General features: G+C 34.7%; 1 protein-coding gene across 8 annotated transcripts in view; it reads right to left on the bottom strand.

Annotated features, from left to right (window-relative positions):
* LOC104901360 (probable cyclic nucleotide-gated ion channel 20, chloroplastic) overlaps positions 1-14,686 on the bottom strand; it is a 50,396-nt gene extending 35,710 nt beyond the window's left edge. For 6 of the 8 annotated variants that reach the window (XM_057391085.1, XM_048634645.1, XM_048634647.1 and 3 more), the window contains exons 1-5: positions 14,532-14,685; positions 12,293-12,830; positions 10,294-10,485; positions 9,634-9,732; positions 5,880-6,017 (exon numbers count right to left, since the gene is read on the bottom strand). In XM_057391085.1, the coding sequence (XP_057247068.1) occupies positions 5,880-6,017; positions 9,634-9,732; positions 10,294-10,485; positions 12,293-12,793 (930 nt within the window). In that variant the 5' untranslated portion in view covers positions 12,794-12,830; positions 14,532-14,685. Of the gene's footprint in view, positions 1-5,879; positions 6,018-9,633; positions 9,733-10,293; positions 10,486-12,292; positions 12,831-14,531 lie in introns of all 8 variants that reach the window. The other 2 variants (XM_057391086.1, XM_057391087.1) reach the window with 2 other exon arrangements.
* Between the last annotated feature and the right edge of the window lie 4,849 nt (positions 14,687-19,535).

Below are 19,535 nucleotides of genomic sequence, written 5' to 3'. Positions count from 1 at the left end.
ACCTTTTAGAGTAAACAATAGGTGTATGTAGCCTCTTTAGTCTATACTACACCTCTAACTTAAATGTGAACACATCACTTAACCCCAAAAGTAGGAGAAAACGGGGAAGTTTTGGGGGGAAAGATATCTTGAATGGCGCTAAAGAATAGTGGGAGAATTCGCAAGTACATTTCATGAGATAGATTTTAGCTATTTAGTAAAATACTAAAGGAAAAAAAAGTTCATCCTTATCAATTATATGGAAAAGTATTTCCATGAAACGCTCTCCGGCAACAAACCCATTAAAATATTGCAATTCAAGCTAATTAGAAAACCAAAGTTGAAATATTTGAAATTAGTGACAATCTAGCTTTGTCATCTTCTCCGTGGTCAAAATATTTGAAATTAGTTCATTTCAATTAAGATTGAGCAAAAACATTCGACTTCTTGTAGGATTGGATGTTCGGGTTTTAAGTCCGATGTGCGGATTTTAAGTCGAATCGGATTCGGAGTCGAATGTTCGGATTTTAAGTCGGGTCGGAGTCAGACTCGGATTTAAAATCCGACTTTTTGTAGGGTCGGAGTCGGATTATGCATAATCCGGTCCAAGTCCGACCCGGTGCCATTCCTACTTATATCATTACTTATACAATTATTACTCACTTAAGCAATTAATAATTTGATTATCCTATACAAATTTAGTTAGTAACAAACTGATCATCGTTCATGACATTCCTTTAAGCACATGTATTGCTAACTTAATCAATATTTGGATTTTGATATTTCACAAATCAATGACCTTAATTTTCATAATATTTTGAAAATTAAACATTGAACAATTAATAACAAATAACTAACAGTAACAAATATGTGAGTTTAGTGACTACTGAAAAGTGATTGACACAAAATAACAATTATTGATTTTGTTTTTTAACATGCTATGGATTTCGACAAAATGGAAGAAATTAGGATTACACCAGGAACTCACACCGAACAAGTTGATGAGAGTCTGAGTCATTTCACACCTACTTGTGCTTTGATCGTTAATGTATCAACCATTAATTAGTATTCACTAATAATAAGTTGATCAAGTTCAAATAAATTACTTCCTCCATTTTTTTTTTACATGTTACACTTTCTATATTATGAAGTTTTAAATTAAATGTTACACTTTCATTTTGGTTAATAACTTCTCTATATCTCTCTCATATCACATTTTCACATGAGACCCTTTTGTTTTCTTTGTCTCTATCTCTCTCCTCTCCAAAAATTGCCTAGGAGTCCGTGATATCAAAAGTGTAATTGGAGGAAGTATAAATTTCATAATTTTCATCTTTTCCTATTTATAATTTCATAAGTTCATACTTCATCACTTCATGTCTCGCAGTCGCGGTGTCTTCATCTTCATACAATCATATTCTAATATCATATTGTCACTTCGATTTTATGTTGTGAATTCAAAATGGATCATTGTTATCTTCAATTATGTTACCGGCTTATATTGATATATTCACTTATTCTAATATCAATGTCTTTCAGTTTGGCTTAGATGTATGAGTCTAAGAAAATGATTATAACTTGTTAACAATTAACTTAAATGGAGTATTGTGATCTTGATTTAGTTTATTGATTTACATTGATTTAACAATTCAATATCAATTTGTTTCACTCCAATATTGTAATACTCTGTATTTTTGGAGTTAATTCTTTATAATTAAGAAAATATAAAGAATATAATTAAAAGGTATTTTAGTATTATTTACAATGAATAATTATAATAATATAGTTCGGTTTAGTTAATTTCGGAATTTTAAAAGATTAAACCGAATCCTACTAGACCTAAATATGCCACACTATAAAATAGAGAGAATAAGAATAAAAAACACACAAAGAAAAAAAAACCTTACCTCTCTCTCTCCTCTCTCAGCCGCTTTTCTTTCTTCTCTCTCAATTTCTCTCTCCTCTCTCTCGTTGTTCTCTCTCTCCTCTGTCCTTCTCTTTCGTCGCCTTCGACGAAGTAGAGTGTGAGGGTTGTGTGTGTGGTGCGTTCGACGTGACGTGGGGTTGTGCGAACGTGCGGAGGGGAGGGTGGTGCGTGTTTGAGGGTTGTGAAGCGTTGTGCGACGAGGGTGCGCGAGGCTGTTGGTGTTGTGCGAGCGTTCGCGACAAGGTTGTGCGACGAATCTCGGCTTGTGCGAGCGAATTGGTGAGTAAGGGAGTTCGAAGATCGGCGTGAGCGACGAGGCTCGAGCGATTCGCGCGACGAGAGTGCAAAGTGGGCGATTGTTCGAGTGCAATGATGTGCGACGTGCGACCGACGTGTGGTGCGTGCGAAGTGACGTGCGCGAGGGTTCCGATGTCGGAGTTCGGTTGCCGGCGAGTTTCAGTGGTAATAAAACCTAATATGTACAATATAATATTATAGTAGTTTTGTTATTATATATTCTGTCCTTATAATTAATTTAAGTTGTAAGTAATTAATTTGTAATTTGAGTTAATTAGTAACTAATTAAGTTGTATAATTAGTTTCAGTTATTAATCTGATTTAAGTTGTAAATCTGATTTAAGGGTTGTAATTAAATAAGGTGGGAAGTAAAGAAAGTAGATTATTGTTATTAGGTGGAAGTATAACCTTGCTATGCGAACCTGATTTTTGGATATGGGACATAAGACTTGATTGGACATATGACTTGAATGGACTTGGTAAAATTAGTGGATTATTACACTAACTAAAATAAGTTTGACTCACTAACATTGACTCCTAAAAGACGCTATGCTCAATAGAATTGAAAAGAAAAAGAAGTTCATAAACAATGAGTTTAGTTATCGTTTATATTTCGAATTACTAAGTCGTTATAGTTAGTTACGTATTAGTTGATAACATTATCAAGGACGTAGCACTGAAGTACTTACTTAATCGTTTAGGTCCCAATTTCATAAGTGGAATGTTTGGTTAAGACAGCGAAGATTCTCCGTTACAAGGTACGTAGCGTACCAGCTTAGTTGCAAGTACTAGTATCATGATTAGGTTGCAATTTATTCTATTGGAACCTAGAATCATGATAGGGAACATTTTGATTGTTGAGATTGTTTGGTAACATGTTTATGATTGGAAATTGATATGTTGCATTGGAATGCGTAATTCTATCGTATTACGAACATGAGTATTGTATTCGTATTATCTGATCCATGGTGTAACAAGAGTGTTACAAGAGAAAAGATTTGAGTACTATAACCAAGAAAACATGTTAAATGATTCTATGTTGTTGTGATATGAATGGACAGTATTAAAAGTGAACTATGGCATAGTTGGACTCCCTACAAGTTATGAACAATGGGGGGAGTGTGGGACCTTTTCTACACTCCTACGCAGCCCTACTGTGATGATAGTAGTGTCCTTATAAATTTTGATAACTCAAGTAGGCAAAAGGATCTATACGATCTTGAGGGTATGCATACTAAGATGATGGGTGTGAGAAGGAACGAAACTGTATTTGCATTTCTTCTAATAGACCAAGTTGTCTATTAAGAATTAAGTAGCCCGTATGATTCTAGTAAGATGACGGTGCCCGTTCGCTGCCAACTAAATAAAGAGTAAAGGATGTAACGTATTATAGTATCATGCTTAGGATTGTTCATTATTGCTTCGTTTATGTTTATATGCATTCAATGGTTCATTATGTACTGAGCCTAGCTGATTGTGTGTTATTATGTGTTTGTTGACCTGTGATGAACCATTAATGCTACAATGGGGGGCAGGCTGCATGATACCGAGCATACGGGGGATAGTCAGTATTGTTTGAACTTTAAAGCATTTTAATTAAGTACTATAAGATTACTATGATTTACTTAATTGGTTTGTGGTTTGAATAAAAAGGATTGTTGATGATTCCCGAATTGTAGTTACATTTTTCTTTCCGCTGCATTTCAGATTTCGAGACAACATTTTGAGTTAGTATTCCTTTTAATATGCTTTGCGTTTCATCGCGGCGGTAATACTCCCAAAGTCGATGCGACGTAGTCGTAGACGTGTATGGATTTCGGGTTTGTTACAAATATTATGTTTTAAAATCAAAATGGATATAACTTAATCTTACATTAAATGGAGGAAAGTTATTTTCAATTACTTTCCCGACTTACGTTGATACATTCATCTAATCTAATACTCCATCAGTCCCAGAATACTCTTTACACTTTTCTTTTTTATCTGTAGCAGGATACTCTTTACACTTCTATTTTGGGATATGACCCATTAATATTTTAAGCATTCTACGTTTTAACTATTGGCCCACACTTTTTCTACTCCAAATAAAATAATATCACTCTTATTACCTACCACTCTAACCATGGCTCACATTTTCTCTCCTTAAAATAAAATAATACTACTTTTACTAATAACTAACTCCTATCATATCTACTTTTCAATTAAATAACAATTGATAATCAAACAACTTATCATCTAAAACTACGTGCCTTGATAATTGTCAAGAGTACTATGGGACACAGGGAGTATTAATTTCTTTCAGTTTGGCTAAGATGTATAAGTTTCAAATTGATTATAACTTGTTGACGATTAAGTTAAACGGAGTATTGTTATCTTGACTTCGCTTATTAATTCTCATAGATACCTTGATCTAATCCCATATTAACTTATTTTACGTCGATTATATGTTTTCAATTTTCAAATGCATATAGCTTAATGACTAGCTATAGTTATATTAAGACAGTGATTTAATCTAAAAAATGTCTTTCGAAGAAGTTTATAAGAATTTATACTCAAATTAGACATCCTTTGTGACCAAACATGGTGTGATTTGCATACAACTCAAAGTTTGAAGATCAGCTTATTCCAAATTGTCTTATTCCGAATTGTCAAATATAATAGTAAAGTACGCTTATATCGATGTCACTTTCATACACGTTCTTTGGAAGTAAACCAGTGTTTTTCGAGGCAAGTGTCGGACTACTCTTTTTTGCCGCGTTAATTTTAACCGACCCGAAAAATATTTGACCAAAATCTGACATGAAGTTCCATTTTTCCCCAACATATACAAGAATGTGAGTAATTTCAACCCGAACCGATGCGATTATTGTCGAACTTATGTGATTTTCGTCAATAACTGAAATAAACTTAAACGAAACTGAAAATAACTGCAACGTGTTTTAATAGCTATGGATTCAACCGTTGATTGATTTAACTGTTTGGATAAAACTGGTTCAAACTGCAACTGAACTGGACTGAAACTGTTTGGATATAACAATAATTGCAGGACTCTTTTATAAATATTTCTTGTAGCTTCTTTTTCAAGACTCAAGGCTTATCTTCTAAAGCTCCTACTATTGCTAAATCCAGCTTCATTCGAAATATGATGTCCATATGAAATTCTAAGTTTCTGCATAGACAGGTGGTCCAGAGGCTGAATAGTAATAACATATTTCAAATATGAAGACCAAAATTTTCAACCTAATGTTTGTTTATGTGCGCCAGTAGAGTGATGAAACTAGGAATGAGTTTTCTTATTCTACAAGATGGCCACCATCCTCGAAACTAAGATTGTCTGCGTATTGGAGGAAGGGGGGAGGAGAGGGCAGTGTGTATGTATGTGGCTTTGAAGGGGACATATGCTACTTGACAAACAGCATAAGCCATGATATTCTTGAAAAAGAAAAAAGAATGACCAGAAACAATGTATAAAGCTAATTGCTTGAAATGCATAGCACAAGCCACAACGTGTGATGCATTTGATAGGAGAAGCTGCATGGTAAATGGCATCCATTTATGCAGCCCATTATGCATAACCAAGAAAAAGGAAGACTAAATTCATGTCTATACTCAACAAGGAAAAACCACTCAATCAAGTGTAATTGGTAATAAAGGCATAGAATAAGAAAAAACTTACTTGAGGAATCGGCAGTGCAGCAAAAAAATCTATCAGAAAATATCCAGTAAAATAATGAAGTGCAATTTTGCTTGGCAGATCAACCAGGACTCCAGCACCAACCACCCTAGATTCAGGAGCAACATAAGCCAGCCTGAACTGTGATTGAAGTACAGCCAGTCAGAGTTTCACCACAGGGAGATCTAGAAAAAACTATACGCTAAAAAATCCTGCCATCCAGACAGAAAAATAAAATGGAGGAAAAAAACAACTTTACACACAATACAGTACATGTACTGTAGATTCTTCACCTTGGTGGCAGATTTGGTGATTGTGTTCACAGAGGAAGGTACCAATGCTGTGCTTTCTATATAAATCTCAATATTGCGTAATTGTTTGGACAGTGAGCATTCATTGTGGTGATCCAATGAAGCTAATTTGTGGCACAATTATTAGTTTTAGGCTTCTGGGTAAATTTGGTGTGTGGGGATTCGTAAGGGTTGGGGGAAGGTGGCAACTTGGAACTTACCCAGTGATCCCAACCCATCACCTAGTAAGGAACTACTGCATGGGCACATCCACTATGATCCATTATCAACAAACTCCATTTCTTGTTACAGCATCACCACTATAATTGATTGTACTATTTCATGAATAGTAGGATTGATTTATAACCACCTTGTAATAATAGTAGAAACCCTCTAATTATGAAAAAAGAACACTACTCTGGTTTTAATCTTATACTGTTTTATGGGTTAAAGATTGTAACTTTAAACAATGGAACAAAGGATGGGCTCTAATTGTTCCCTGGAGACTAGAGGATCTTTCACTAACCTCAATCAGGAGATGGAGACAAACCTCAATTTGTGTGTTTGGCTTTAACAAAACCGAATCACTGCTCAAAACATTCGAAATTCATAAACTCAAAATTATACGCGCTTATTATAATGTTGAAGAAATACAGTACAAACTAAAGAAACCCTACTCTATCTTTCTAAGACTCCTTTCTAAGCTAAACAACCAAATATTCAGCCATCTAGTTAGCTAAAACACACGGCTATTTTAGGATAGAATTACAAGACTCCTAACTAATGCAAATAACTAACCAAGACTCCTATGATTAAGGGAAATTAGACTCCTGTGATTATGGGAAATTCGCCTAAACCATGTAATTAATAAAGAGACCTAAAGCTCAAACCATGTAAAACCTTTCCAAGTAGAATATAAAACCATGGAAGCAAAACTAATACAAGAAAGCATAATAACTAATAATAACTACAAAGAAAGTTCAATAAACATCCAACAAAGCTAAAGAACTTCCAAGAACCCCTCAAGAAAGGAACTATAAGTCATTTGTGACTCCACACATACATCAAGGATCTAGTTCAATTTGATTGTGTCATATTTTTTCGTTTACGGAATATTTCTCAAATAGGGCAACATAGGGAGCCCTACTATTATAGTCCTATGCTCATACCTTTATCACCAAAAACAAAGGTGCACGCTGTATGTCTCATAATGCAAATGACATAGCTATGGACGATGAAAAAGAAGTGTTACTTGGCACGTTGCGAGAGAAGAAGGCACGTTGCACGGCTTGTCAACTGGTTCGGCATTTCCTTGCCTTCGTCTGGGTTTTTGCGGCTTTCTGGGAGCCCAAGCAACACTTAGAGAGGCGGCTAACACCACCTACAGCTCAGTTTAGGAAAGTTCCTAGACCATGTTGTTCACAGTTTTCCTAGAACCTTTTCTATCAAATTATTTCTTGGTAACCTCCTTGTTCTCTAATTCGATTAGATCATTAGAATTAGCATAAAGCCCTACCAGTCGTCATTAATAAGCTTCACATGTATTTTACTTACACTAGGTAAGCGCAACTTGTTTTAGCAAGGTTTTTAGAGTGAATGCAACTTGTTTTAGATCGTTTCAGACTCTATGTGAAATCGTGTGTTTTTGTATGTTTAAGAGTTTGTTTTCAGTTTATTTTTAGGTGGTTGAGTTAAGGAAGTGTCCGAATCAAGATAGTTTGTTCATCTTTTATATATTTGGTTAAGTGTAAGCTATTTGGCAGATTTCATAATACAGAAAATGAACGTTTTGCAAATCTTTGGCTTAATAAAAATTGCTGTTCTTGGACTGGTTTTCGTGGCAGATAAAACTACACGACTGTCACTATTGTTGAGAGGGCTTGAGAGCTAATCTTTTAACCTTAAAACGCTATTAGACTTCAGGAGCAAGAGCTAATCTTCACGCCTAAATCTGAACTCTCTGAATTCTGATCAATGTCTCAACTTTACTTAGAATTTGTGCTTTCTAGTTACCATACAGGAGCATATCCAATTAGGGTCATGGCATGCGCCCCACCGAACTTCCTAAATTCTGATCAATGTCTAAACTTTGCTTAGAATTCATACTTTCTCGTTACCATAAACGAGCAGAGTCAAATAGGGTCATGGCATGTGCCCCACCAAAAATTTCAAGTTTTCTTTTTTTATTCGATTTGAAATGCATTTAATATAATCTAAAAGTTTCTTTGCGTAAATAATTGGGTTTGAAGAGGCGGGAAGGGATGAAAAACATAGAAGCATTATTTGCCGATTCTAAAGGTTCCTTCCTCCCCCACTCTTCTAAACAGTTGATTTTTTTCATGTTCATTTCAATTTGCAGGTTTACTGCTGTTCTTTCTTTTTTCTCCTCTGCTTTATTATTGCATTTCCTTTTTCAAATGTTTAACTCTGATCTTATCCAAAATCTAACTTCATCTCTCATAACAAAAATATGATTAATATCATGAAAATTGATTTTCAAATATGGTAACCAAGTTGTAAAATTGTCATCGTCAAATCCCAATCTTTTATTGTTAGCTTGTTTGATGAAGCTAAGTAATTAATAATTTTTGTGTAAGAATTTTTTATGTATCACAATTCACAAACTTGGTTTATATTAAAGTTTTAATTAAATACTTGGTTAGGTTATACTCCCTTCGTCTCAAATACCTTTCTCATTTTTCCATTTATCTTTGTCCAAAATACATTTTCCATCTCCTTATTTGGTATGGGACCACTCATTACAATATTATTTACCTTTTTATCTTTATTATATTACTTATATAATAATACTATTAAAGTATAATAATAGAAAAGTGTCCCATATTCTCTCTCCTCAATAATGAATTCATAAATAATATATCAACTCCAATTTTTTATTCGGATTTTATGCAACTAAGGCCTATGTAATACTTATCCTTACTACTTGAGCCTAAAAGAAACGGGAAATCCTTTGGGGGACCGAAGGATTAGTATTTAGGTGATTCAGTCTATTGTATTAGGTACCCACCAAACTGAAAATCTTGGATCCGCCTCTATTAGCATATACATCATCTCACCAAGAGATTCGCTAAAAAAGTCTCGGAAAGAAAGGAAAAATAATTATAAGGTGAACACTCAACTCAATAGATGCATTCCAATTTCTTCATATATATCTCATGGGCTAATGATGTCTAGTAGCAATTGCGAATGGGATATGAAATGGAAAATTAGTGACTATAAATTGAACTTACACAATTTACTTGCAGCGTATACTCTCATGGCCATGTTCAAACCATGTCACTTGTAATGATGAAGAACAAAAGACCAAACATGTAGAAATTTTTACCTAAAAATACTACATGATATCCCTAAGCAATAAGTTTTGGTGGTTCACAAAACAGACAACAATTTTAGGAGTAATATTAGTCATCCAAGACTTCTAAAGAATTATAATCTGAAATATTTACCTGAAGAAGGATATGAAATAGATAAATGATGTCAGTTAAGCTTCTGAAAACTGCCATTGTGATTGACATGGCCCTGTCAATGACTATGCACTTTGAATCCTGCATACAAGAAGAAATACTTGTGCTAAACTAAAACAAAAACTAGGACATGATAAACTATTCCAGACAGGGTAGATCAGTATCTTGCTTTAGGTGTCACTCAACAGAAATACTCGTGGATTTTTACCTACCCGGCTACCCCAACACAACACTAGTGCATTAAGGAAAAAATCAGGTATGGAATTATAGAGTTATGAGTAGCTGAGTACTTTACTACACTCACTCTGTGCCAAGAAACACCACTTACATATCACTTGATTCTCACAGAAGTTAAAGAAAGAAAAAAGATCTAGTGGTCTTTCCAAATGCTTTTTTCTACTATCTCAACCGGATGAGTGCTGATGCACAAAAAGATTAACGTAACACAGATCATCACGTAAATAGCCATGCAATTTGACCTGATCTCCTTGAGTTGTAAACTGGCACAGTAGACTGTTACTTGTACGTTTTGCTTGTATGCAACACCCATGCTTGCGAATAGACACAGAGACACTTCCATAGACATAATAAAATGGGAAAGAGGAAGAAGATGAAAGAACGGAAGGGGTTCGAAGGAGTTACCTCTAATACTGATAGCACGAAGAAAAACAAAGGATCAACAAAAATCGAAACTAGGCAAGAGATGACAAAAAATTTGTTCCACTTCTGTATAACTCTGGCATGGGGATTGATAACTCCTGGGATATATGAATACACAAAAGAACAAAATCTCTTCGCCCATCCTTTAGCATCTCCATAAAGTGCATTATGAAACTGCAGGTAACAAAACAGACATATAGGTTGATAAAAAAATCAAACAAGAACAATGCAGAGATTGGAGGAGATTGTGCAAGGGACCAGCAACTGGAAGGATACAACTTGATGTAAGTTGCAGGGATGAAGCAAGTGGTGACATTTATAAGGCGATCAAAAGCTAGAGCATGCATATATTTCAAGTACAGATACAGAAATATCAATGGCACTACATTATAGGAATTACAAGGAAAGAGAAACATAGCACCTGGATTTGACTGATGGGACCAAAAATTGATTAAATTAAATACATGAAGCTAGCATCTAGACCAACGAGGGAACTACACTTCAAGTTAAAGTCAATCTTTTGCAACATATGGCTTCCTCTTCTTCTATTTTCTCTTTCTTTTGCCACTTCTAAGATAAAATCAAAAATGAATTTCTTTATATAAATGTTCTAGTAAAGGAATATTTAGTAGTAGTGGGGGACGTTTTGGCTAAAACTTGAAGCTTATTCTTGCAAAAAATATAAACTGCAAACAGATCTCCTACCCACAGAATAAATTAGAATATCATAATAAGCGGATACAGTTGCAATTGCAAATAAGGGCAGGCTTGTTAAAAGATTACTTTATCTCCAAACACCTTCTCCTTCCACACTATCAATCAAACCAACTTGTGATTTGACTGAAGTAAAAGGATGACAAAACACACAATGTAGATTCTTCCAGCCATCAGCATCAATTCTAGTGTCCTGATCATAGTTTTGAAAGCACATCACCTAAGGGTAAAATTATATGGAAACACACAATGTAGATTCTTCCCGCCATCAGTATCAATTCTAGCGTCCTAATCATAGTTTTGAAACCAGATCACCTAAGGGGGGAAATATATGGCTTCTAAACTAGAAAAAGGCAAATTTGAGGTAACTATATGACAAGCCTGGTCTTATTATATTGACATAATCGTATATGACAGGCTTGTCTTATTATATTGAGATAATACTTCTGAACTAGAAAAGGGCAAATAATTCTAGCTGTATACAAAAATATGTCCCTAAATATGAGGAGAAAATATCCTAGATATATTCTGTATCAGGTAGCTAGAAATAATAACCAAAGACAATCAACATAAACAATATAATTTCTTACTCCCTCCATTCTTAAATAGAAGCGCCATTTTGACTTGCACACTTGCTAATGCATGACCATTAATACCTCCAATTATCTATTACTCCCTCCGTCCCAAAAAGATCTAAACACTTGTTTGGACACGTAATTTAAGGTGATAAGTTGTAGTGTGGTTATCAAATATTATCTTGTTTAAAAAGTAGATGTGATAGTAGTTGGTGGGGTACTTTTTTATTCGAGGAGAGAGAAAGTTGGGTAACTTTTTATTCATAAAGGTAGAGTGTGGGCCAAAAGAGTATAAAAGAAATAATATAGTATTAGTGGGACCATGCCAAAAATGGAAGTGTTAAAACTAATTTGGGACAAACATAAAATGAAAGTGTTCAGACTATTCTGGAACGAAGGGAGTATTAAAGAATTATAAAAATCAAATATGTAATATATAAATAGGTTCCTATATGATGGATATACAATCCATTTTCTTATTCATTGGAATAAGATACTTTAACGGATTTCGTTATTTAAAAATATACATCGAGACAGATTCAACGACATCATGTACGCTAACAGTGAGATTTATACATATTCCAAAAAAAATGTGGTCAGAGTGGAGTTCATGAATTGTACGAAAGTCAAAATGGAACATCTATTTATCAACAAAAGGAGTATTACTTATACACAACTAAATGATAAATCACCTTTGCATCAAATATATCAGAAGTCCTTCTGAATTTTCCTTGCTGAGACCTGTAATTGTAGTCTGATGGACAAGTTGTACAGTAAGGGTCATTGCACATTCCCAGTTGACCAGATCTTAATAAATGTGTGTTTTTCTCATTATAACCAGTATGCTCCCATCCATTCATGGTCATTCCATCATTTTTAGAATACTTTTCTGTCAACTGCAATTTGTCCTGGAGTCCTGGGGCTTGTGATTTAGCATCATATGAGTAATCTGGCTTACTTTTGACATACAATGGACCACTCATCTGCACAAATGAAGTTATGTCACTTCTTAGAGGGCCGTGTCCAGCAAAGTTACTTTCCTCCCAAGATTCTGCAGGACTCATACGAGCAGAAACAGATACACTTCTCATCCACAATGGAGACTTATTATATGTAGGATTTTCATTCTCATCTGACAATGGGTCAGGGTTAACTGACAGCATTGGTGTTTCATCCCTTTCATAAGTATTCATATCAAAGTTCCTGGACCTGCCAGATTTCAACAAAAACCTGTGATTGGGTCAGATGGATCGCACTAAAGGACTAAAGGCAGCCTAAATTTTTAAACAGATTCTTTTTTTTTATGGGAAGAAAATACATGATTAATAATAAGCTATACGGCACATACAATGATAATTAAGATCTGAAAATTACAGATTTAGCAAATCACAACAATTTTCAGAATAGAACCAATTAATTTTAAGCATACTCGAGCACATCTCCAACTCCAGCACTTCAACCTTGACGCGAGCAGTGCTTTTCGATGTCTTTGCATCTTTCCAAGTAGAGACCTTTACAATCTCCGTGATATAATTCTTGCCAACGACAAATTGCTCAAAAACCCTAAACCCTCATAGATCCATATCATCTTCCAAATTATTAACACCATAAAAGCAAAAAAACTCGTACAAAGATGAGAAGCAATCCATCAAAAAGGGGAGAAAAACTCACACACATGGAGAGAACAAAACAAAAGAAAGCAGTGAAGAAGGATAACTCTAAAAATGAAGGAAAGGGGTTGGAAATAGTCTAATATCCGAAGAAATTAGACTATTTCCGTCCTAGCAGGACAAGAGAAATAGAAACCCTAGAAAGAGAATTGGAAAGGGAGAGGAGAGGAAAAAAGAAATAGAGTTGACTTAAATTTTTAAACAAATTCACAATAATGGATTTCTAAACCCAAATTTGTATTTTTCAAGTTTAAGAATTATTCCATCAACAATATGACCACACCCTACCATATGATTAGGTTATATATATGATGAATGAATAATTTTTGAAAACATGAATTCCCCATCCTATTATCAGTATGAAGATGATATGTAGACACTAACTCATATACATTCCCAACATCCAAGCCCACACATTTTTCTCCCTTCTTTGGTGTGTGCATTTTGGATGTCTATTGCAATATATGTTCCCCCTTTTCTCTTTCTTTGACCAATTCAAACAGCTAAAAAGAATGTTCTACAGTAGCTAGTCCCAGTTACATAACTAATGAAATGGCAAGAAGGACATGATGAAGTTATGTAACAACAATTTTCAAAAGGGCAAGTCTAAAAACCCTTATAAAACCGCCATTAGTAGCATAACTGCCGAGTTTCCCTTTACTCTCTAGTCTCTTCTCTCCCTCAACAATCTAATTTTTCCTGTCACTCTAGGGGCTACCACAGCCATTTTGAACGATGGTAAGGTAAACCCTAATTTTCTCAACTATTATCAAAATAAATCTCCTTCCTCTCTTTATACAAAAAAGTTTATCTACTACTTATCCTGGGTAGCCTCTCCTTTGTTGATTGCTTTCAGCATCTTAATTTAAAAATCTAGATGCTTCCCCATTTCGAGTTCGTTTATCCTGGACAATATCCAAGATTCTGTTCCCTTTGTCCTTTTCTTTCTGGAAATGGAGGAAAACTAAACTTCTACATTTCACTTCTACTAACACAAAAAATTCCAAAAGAAAAGCAATCAGCATCAACAGCCAGTCAGCCACAACCCAGCTGGAGATTTCGACTGACATGCAACAATATTGATTACATACTTTAGGAAATCAACAAAAAAGAAAGCAAGTATAAGAACTTGTGATACAACAAACAAACATGAAACATCCATTAAAAAATACTCAAGACAAATTACACAGTAACTCCAATTGCAAATGCAGAAAATCAAGGTTCAAGAAAAGAATATGAAAAACGGAGATTGAAGAGGAACCTGAAGATTTGAACAGCTTGAAATGCATAGGAAATTGGTTGCTGCGCTTCCTGAGACAGTAGTATGAGGAAAGAATGGTTGAAGACAAGTAAGAGAAAAGGGAGGGGAAGGTTAGTTGTATATTATTTAATGGGATGATGTGAATTAAAATAATCAAACAGTACGACTTAATTCTGATAAAACTTGACTTAAAGCTGACTATTCTAAAGTCAGGTTTGGACCGCTGCGGTAACAATTAAAAAACACTAAATCGCGATATACTATTTAGTTTTTTTTTTTGTTTTTTCTCCTTAAGAAAAAGAATTTCTTTTTTAGGAGAAACAATAACCAACATTATTAGAATTTTTTCCTTGAATAATGCAAAAGTGGGTTTTAATTCCAGCTACTACGAATAGCGGTTTACCCTTATAAGTCGCTACTCAAAGTAACAGTTATTGTAAAAATAAACCGCTATTTGATATAGCGGTTAATATTAATTGACCGCGACTTCAAGTCGCAGTTTACTTGTAACACCCCAAAACTTTGGTTCTAAAACTTTATAAACATTCACTTTTCATTAAAATATCTAGCCAAACCTTTAGGGTGTTACCGTCGCATCTATTGTTAAAAATAAATGCAATGCTAATTATTAAGAATGAAAATTTAACTCACAAACCAAAGTATCAAAATAAACCAAACTAAGTTGTCTAATTTAAACCAAACCAAAACTAAACAATCTCAAATGACAGTAGTGTAATGTTTATTAAACTAGGTGAACTTAAAAACTATAGGTTCACTCATTCCTGCAACATAGTCCCTTTCACCAACCTGCACAATATAAATAGGAAGAGAACAAAGGAAAACAAAAACACAAAAATTAGAGAAAGCTAAGTAATTACAACTCCATCCCGTAAAATAATAATAATAATAGTTATATTTTAGAAATAATTTTTATAGCATAATACAGACAAATACAACGTAATACAGACAAGTATAACATAATACAATCAAATATATAATATGATTAACCATTTCAATTATTCAAGTTTATATGAGTCATACACAACAATTTTATTTTTATTTTTTTTTTAGAGGGGAATTGAACGTCAGTAGGTCGGGACTAATTCCAGTAACCACCTACTTCAACATGGGTCGTCACCCAGATAGATTAAGAGTAATGGTCAATATCGTTTTGCAGAACGTCCCTAGTAAGCACACCCCTCGCTAATCTAATGGGTATCTGCAATGTGCACCAATAGTATTAGGAGGAAGACAATAAAGAGTTGTAACAGAGTAAAATCAAATACTGTTCATCACCTATGGAGGATCCAAGTCCACGGGAATCGGGATAATTCCCTCAATATTATTTCCCCTTTACGTGATTAATATATTTTAATAGTTATGGCACATCAAATATCACATTACTATTAACATGAACGTCTTTAGTTCAAAAAATATTTTTCACAACTTAGCCACTTAATAGAACTATAATAATCAACGTCCATAATTCATAGTAACCAATATATCTATCATTAGAGCCTCATAGAGTCACAATATATATCAACTTATAATACCGTTCGCTACATCATTAACACACTAGTTATACCCATTAAGTACATGATCAATATTAGCATAATTTTAATACGATGGTATAATTAGGTACATTAAAAATCCAAATTCATAACAACAATACCAGTAGATACATATATATTATACGCAGGGATAATAGTACTATAGTAATAATAATAATAATAATTTTGGTCATAAAAAGTACTATACTATTCCTGTCACATAATATACATATAACACAAACATAGAATCGCATAACCACATGTATTACACATAGCACATACAATTCCTAACGGGATTATAGTTGTTGATGGACATTGTGAATTACCTCGCACGCGTCCCAAGTATAGCAATATCAACTAAAATTCCCCTCCTACGAAGTTTCCGTCTACAACAAATAATATTACCTAAAGTTAGTCACTTGATATAGTATCCCGGAAAATAATTGATCAAGTTTACAAGATAAAGTTGAATAGCCGAAATAGGAAAAGAAAAGAGAAAAGAAAAATAACTCGACGGATCGCACGGCCTTTACGCCGGCGACGCATCATTCAAATTTCTGCCCTATCAACTTTCGATGGTAGGATAGTGGCCTACCATGGTGGTGGCGGGTGACGGAGAATTAGGGTTCGATTCCAGAGAGGGAGCCTGAGAAACGGCTACCACATCCAAGGAAGGCAACAGGCGCGCAAATTACCCAATCCTGACACGGGGAGGTAGTGAATTGGAAAAAAAAATGTTTACTTGCAAACGTACTGTCACTTTTTGGAAAACCATTTTCATGTATGTGTGACAGCAAAATCATCCTTTCACGTGATTTTTTTTGCTGCACAACATTTGACCCTTTCTTTTTTTTTTTTTTGTTAAAAACTTTAAAACTTGACCAAAAGAATTTAAGGAACTTGAATCAGTTCCTGGCTTCATGCACGCAGCACCGAGAAGTAGGAGAAAGAGAGGAAAGAAGAAAGAAAAAGAAGAAAGAAGAAAGAGAAGAAAAAGAAGACCGGTGCCGGACTCCGGCCAAGTCGTCCGAGTCGCGATGTCGGGTTTTAAAAATATATTATTTTTTTTCTGGTTGAAACCTTCGAAATACAACAATGGTGATTCTAGATCTGAAATTTAGAACTTACCAAAAAGATGAAGAACGTGTATTACGTGGAGATTTTTGGGTGTTTAGGGTATATATATATGTATAAATCTTGGGGTTTTCACCGAAAGATAAGTATTTACAAAAATCTAATCCTTTCTCAAAACCAACTCAAATCATAATTTCAGAATTTTCTTTTCTGTCTATCTTTCTTTTTGAACAGAAATCTTATTTTAAAAAAAAAAAATTCTGATCTCGGAATTTTTTTTTTTAAAAGATAAAAATCTGATTTAATAAATAAAAACAGTTTCATAAAAATCTGATTATTATGATTTTACTTTATTTTTCAGAATTTTATATTTATAAAATCTTATTATAACAAAATAAATTTTATAAAATAGTTATAAAAATTTGGGATATTACATCTACTGGCCCTTAAAAGAAAGTTCGTCCTCGAACTTTAACGTTATCGCTCGCCACCAATATGCAAACAAAAAGTTAGTATCACATTCTACCCCCCTTAAAGAGTTTCGTCCCCGAAACTCAAGCGTACCTGCTGAAAAAGTTCGGGATATCGGTTTTTCATATCATCTTCGGCTTCCCAAGTAGCTTCTTCAGAAGTTTGACTTGACCATAACACCTTGACTAGTTTTACCGCCTTGTTCTGGGTACTTCTCGTTTTGGTATCACGGATTTTAACTGGGCGTTGCTCAAAGGATAAGGTCTCATCTAGTTCAATGGTTTCAGGTTGAATGATATGGGTAGGATCATGGACATATTTTCGAAGTTGAGACACATGAAAGACGTTATGGACATTAGCTAACTCCATTGGTAAGGCTAATCTATAGGCTACTTCCCCAATTCGCTCCAAGATCTCATATGGTCCTATGTAACGCGTACTCAACTTTCCTTTCCTACCAAATCTCATGACCCCCTTTGTTAGTGACACTTTTAGCAAAGCCTTCTCCCCAACCTCAAATTCCATCTCCCTTCTATTCTGATCTGCATAGGCTTTTTGTCGATCTTGAGCTGCCCTCATGTGCTCCTGAATAAACCTAACTTGTTTCATTGTTTCTTCAATCATCTCAGGCCCTAAAATCATCGTCTCACTTATGTTACTCCAACACAAAGGATTCCTACATTTCCGCCCATACAATGCTCCATATGGTGCCATCTTTATGCTTGAGTGATAACTGTTGTTATACGAAAACTCTATAGTTGGCAAATAATCATCCCAAGATCCTCCAAAGTCTATCACACATGCTCTCAACATATCCTCCAATGTTTGAATTGTTCTCTCTGTCTGTCCATCTGTTGCAGGATGGAAAGTTGTACTAAATTTGAGCAATGTCCCAAAGGCTTGTTGTAACCTTTCCCAAAACTTGGACAAAAATCTTGAGTCTCTATCTGAAACAATATCCTTTGGTACTCCATGCAATCTCACAAGCTCTCGCACATATGCACTAGGCAACTGTTGCATACTCCAAGTATCCTTCATTGCTATAAACCTGGCCGACTTTGTCAAACGATCTACTATAACCCATATGGCATTCTTAGCTGACTTAGTAAGTGGTAATCCCATCACAAAATCCATTGAAATAGACTCCCATTTCCAACTCGGCACTTTTAAAGGTTGCATCATTCCACCAGGTCTCATGTGCTGAATCTTCACTTTCTGACACGTCAAACACTTTGCAACGAACTCTGCCACTTCACGTTTCATGTTTTTCCACCAAAAATGCTGCTTCAAATCCTTATAGAGTCTATCTCCTCCAGGATGCACAGAATATGGCGTATTATGAGCTTCTTCCAAAATCTTTCTTTTTAACTTCTCATCCTTGGGCACACACCATATTCCCTTGTACTTCACAACACCATTCTCATCGATGTCAAACTCAATGGCAACTCCATCTTCTTTCATTTTCTTAATCTTCACCATCCACTCATCACTACTTTGCTTCACTTGAATCTCACAGAATAAGGTGGGTTGCACATATAGTGCATTCAATTGAGCTTCCACTTGCCCTTGCTCCATGACCTCTAGACTCATTCTCCTGAATTCTTCACACAATCTCTCAAATAACACCATCATGCTCATCGAATGACTAATCTTCCTACTCAATGCATCATCAACTTTATTCGCTTTACCCTCATGATACAATATCTCTAAATCATATTCCTTAATAAGTTCAAGCCATCTCCTCTGTCTCATGTTCAACTCCTTCTGAGTAAATATATACTTCAGACTTTTATGATCAGTGAAAATCTTACATGACACACCATACAAATAATGCCTCCAAATCTTCAATGCGAATACTACAACAGCTAACTCTAAATCATGACTAGGGTAATTTTGTTCATAAGGCTTA

This window comes from Beta vulgaris, chromosome 8, assembly GCF_026745355.1.
Source record: "Beta vulgaris subsp. vulgaris cultivar EL10 chromosome 8, EL10.2, whole genome shotgun sequence".
NCBI lineage: Eukaryota > Viridiplantae > Streptophyta > Magnoliopsida > Caryophyllales > Amaranthaceae > Beta > Beta vulgaris.
This window is presented reverse-complemented; position numbering and strand designations above follow the sequence as displayed.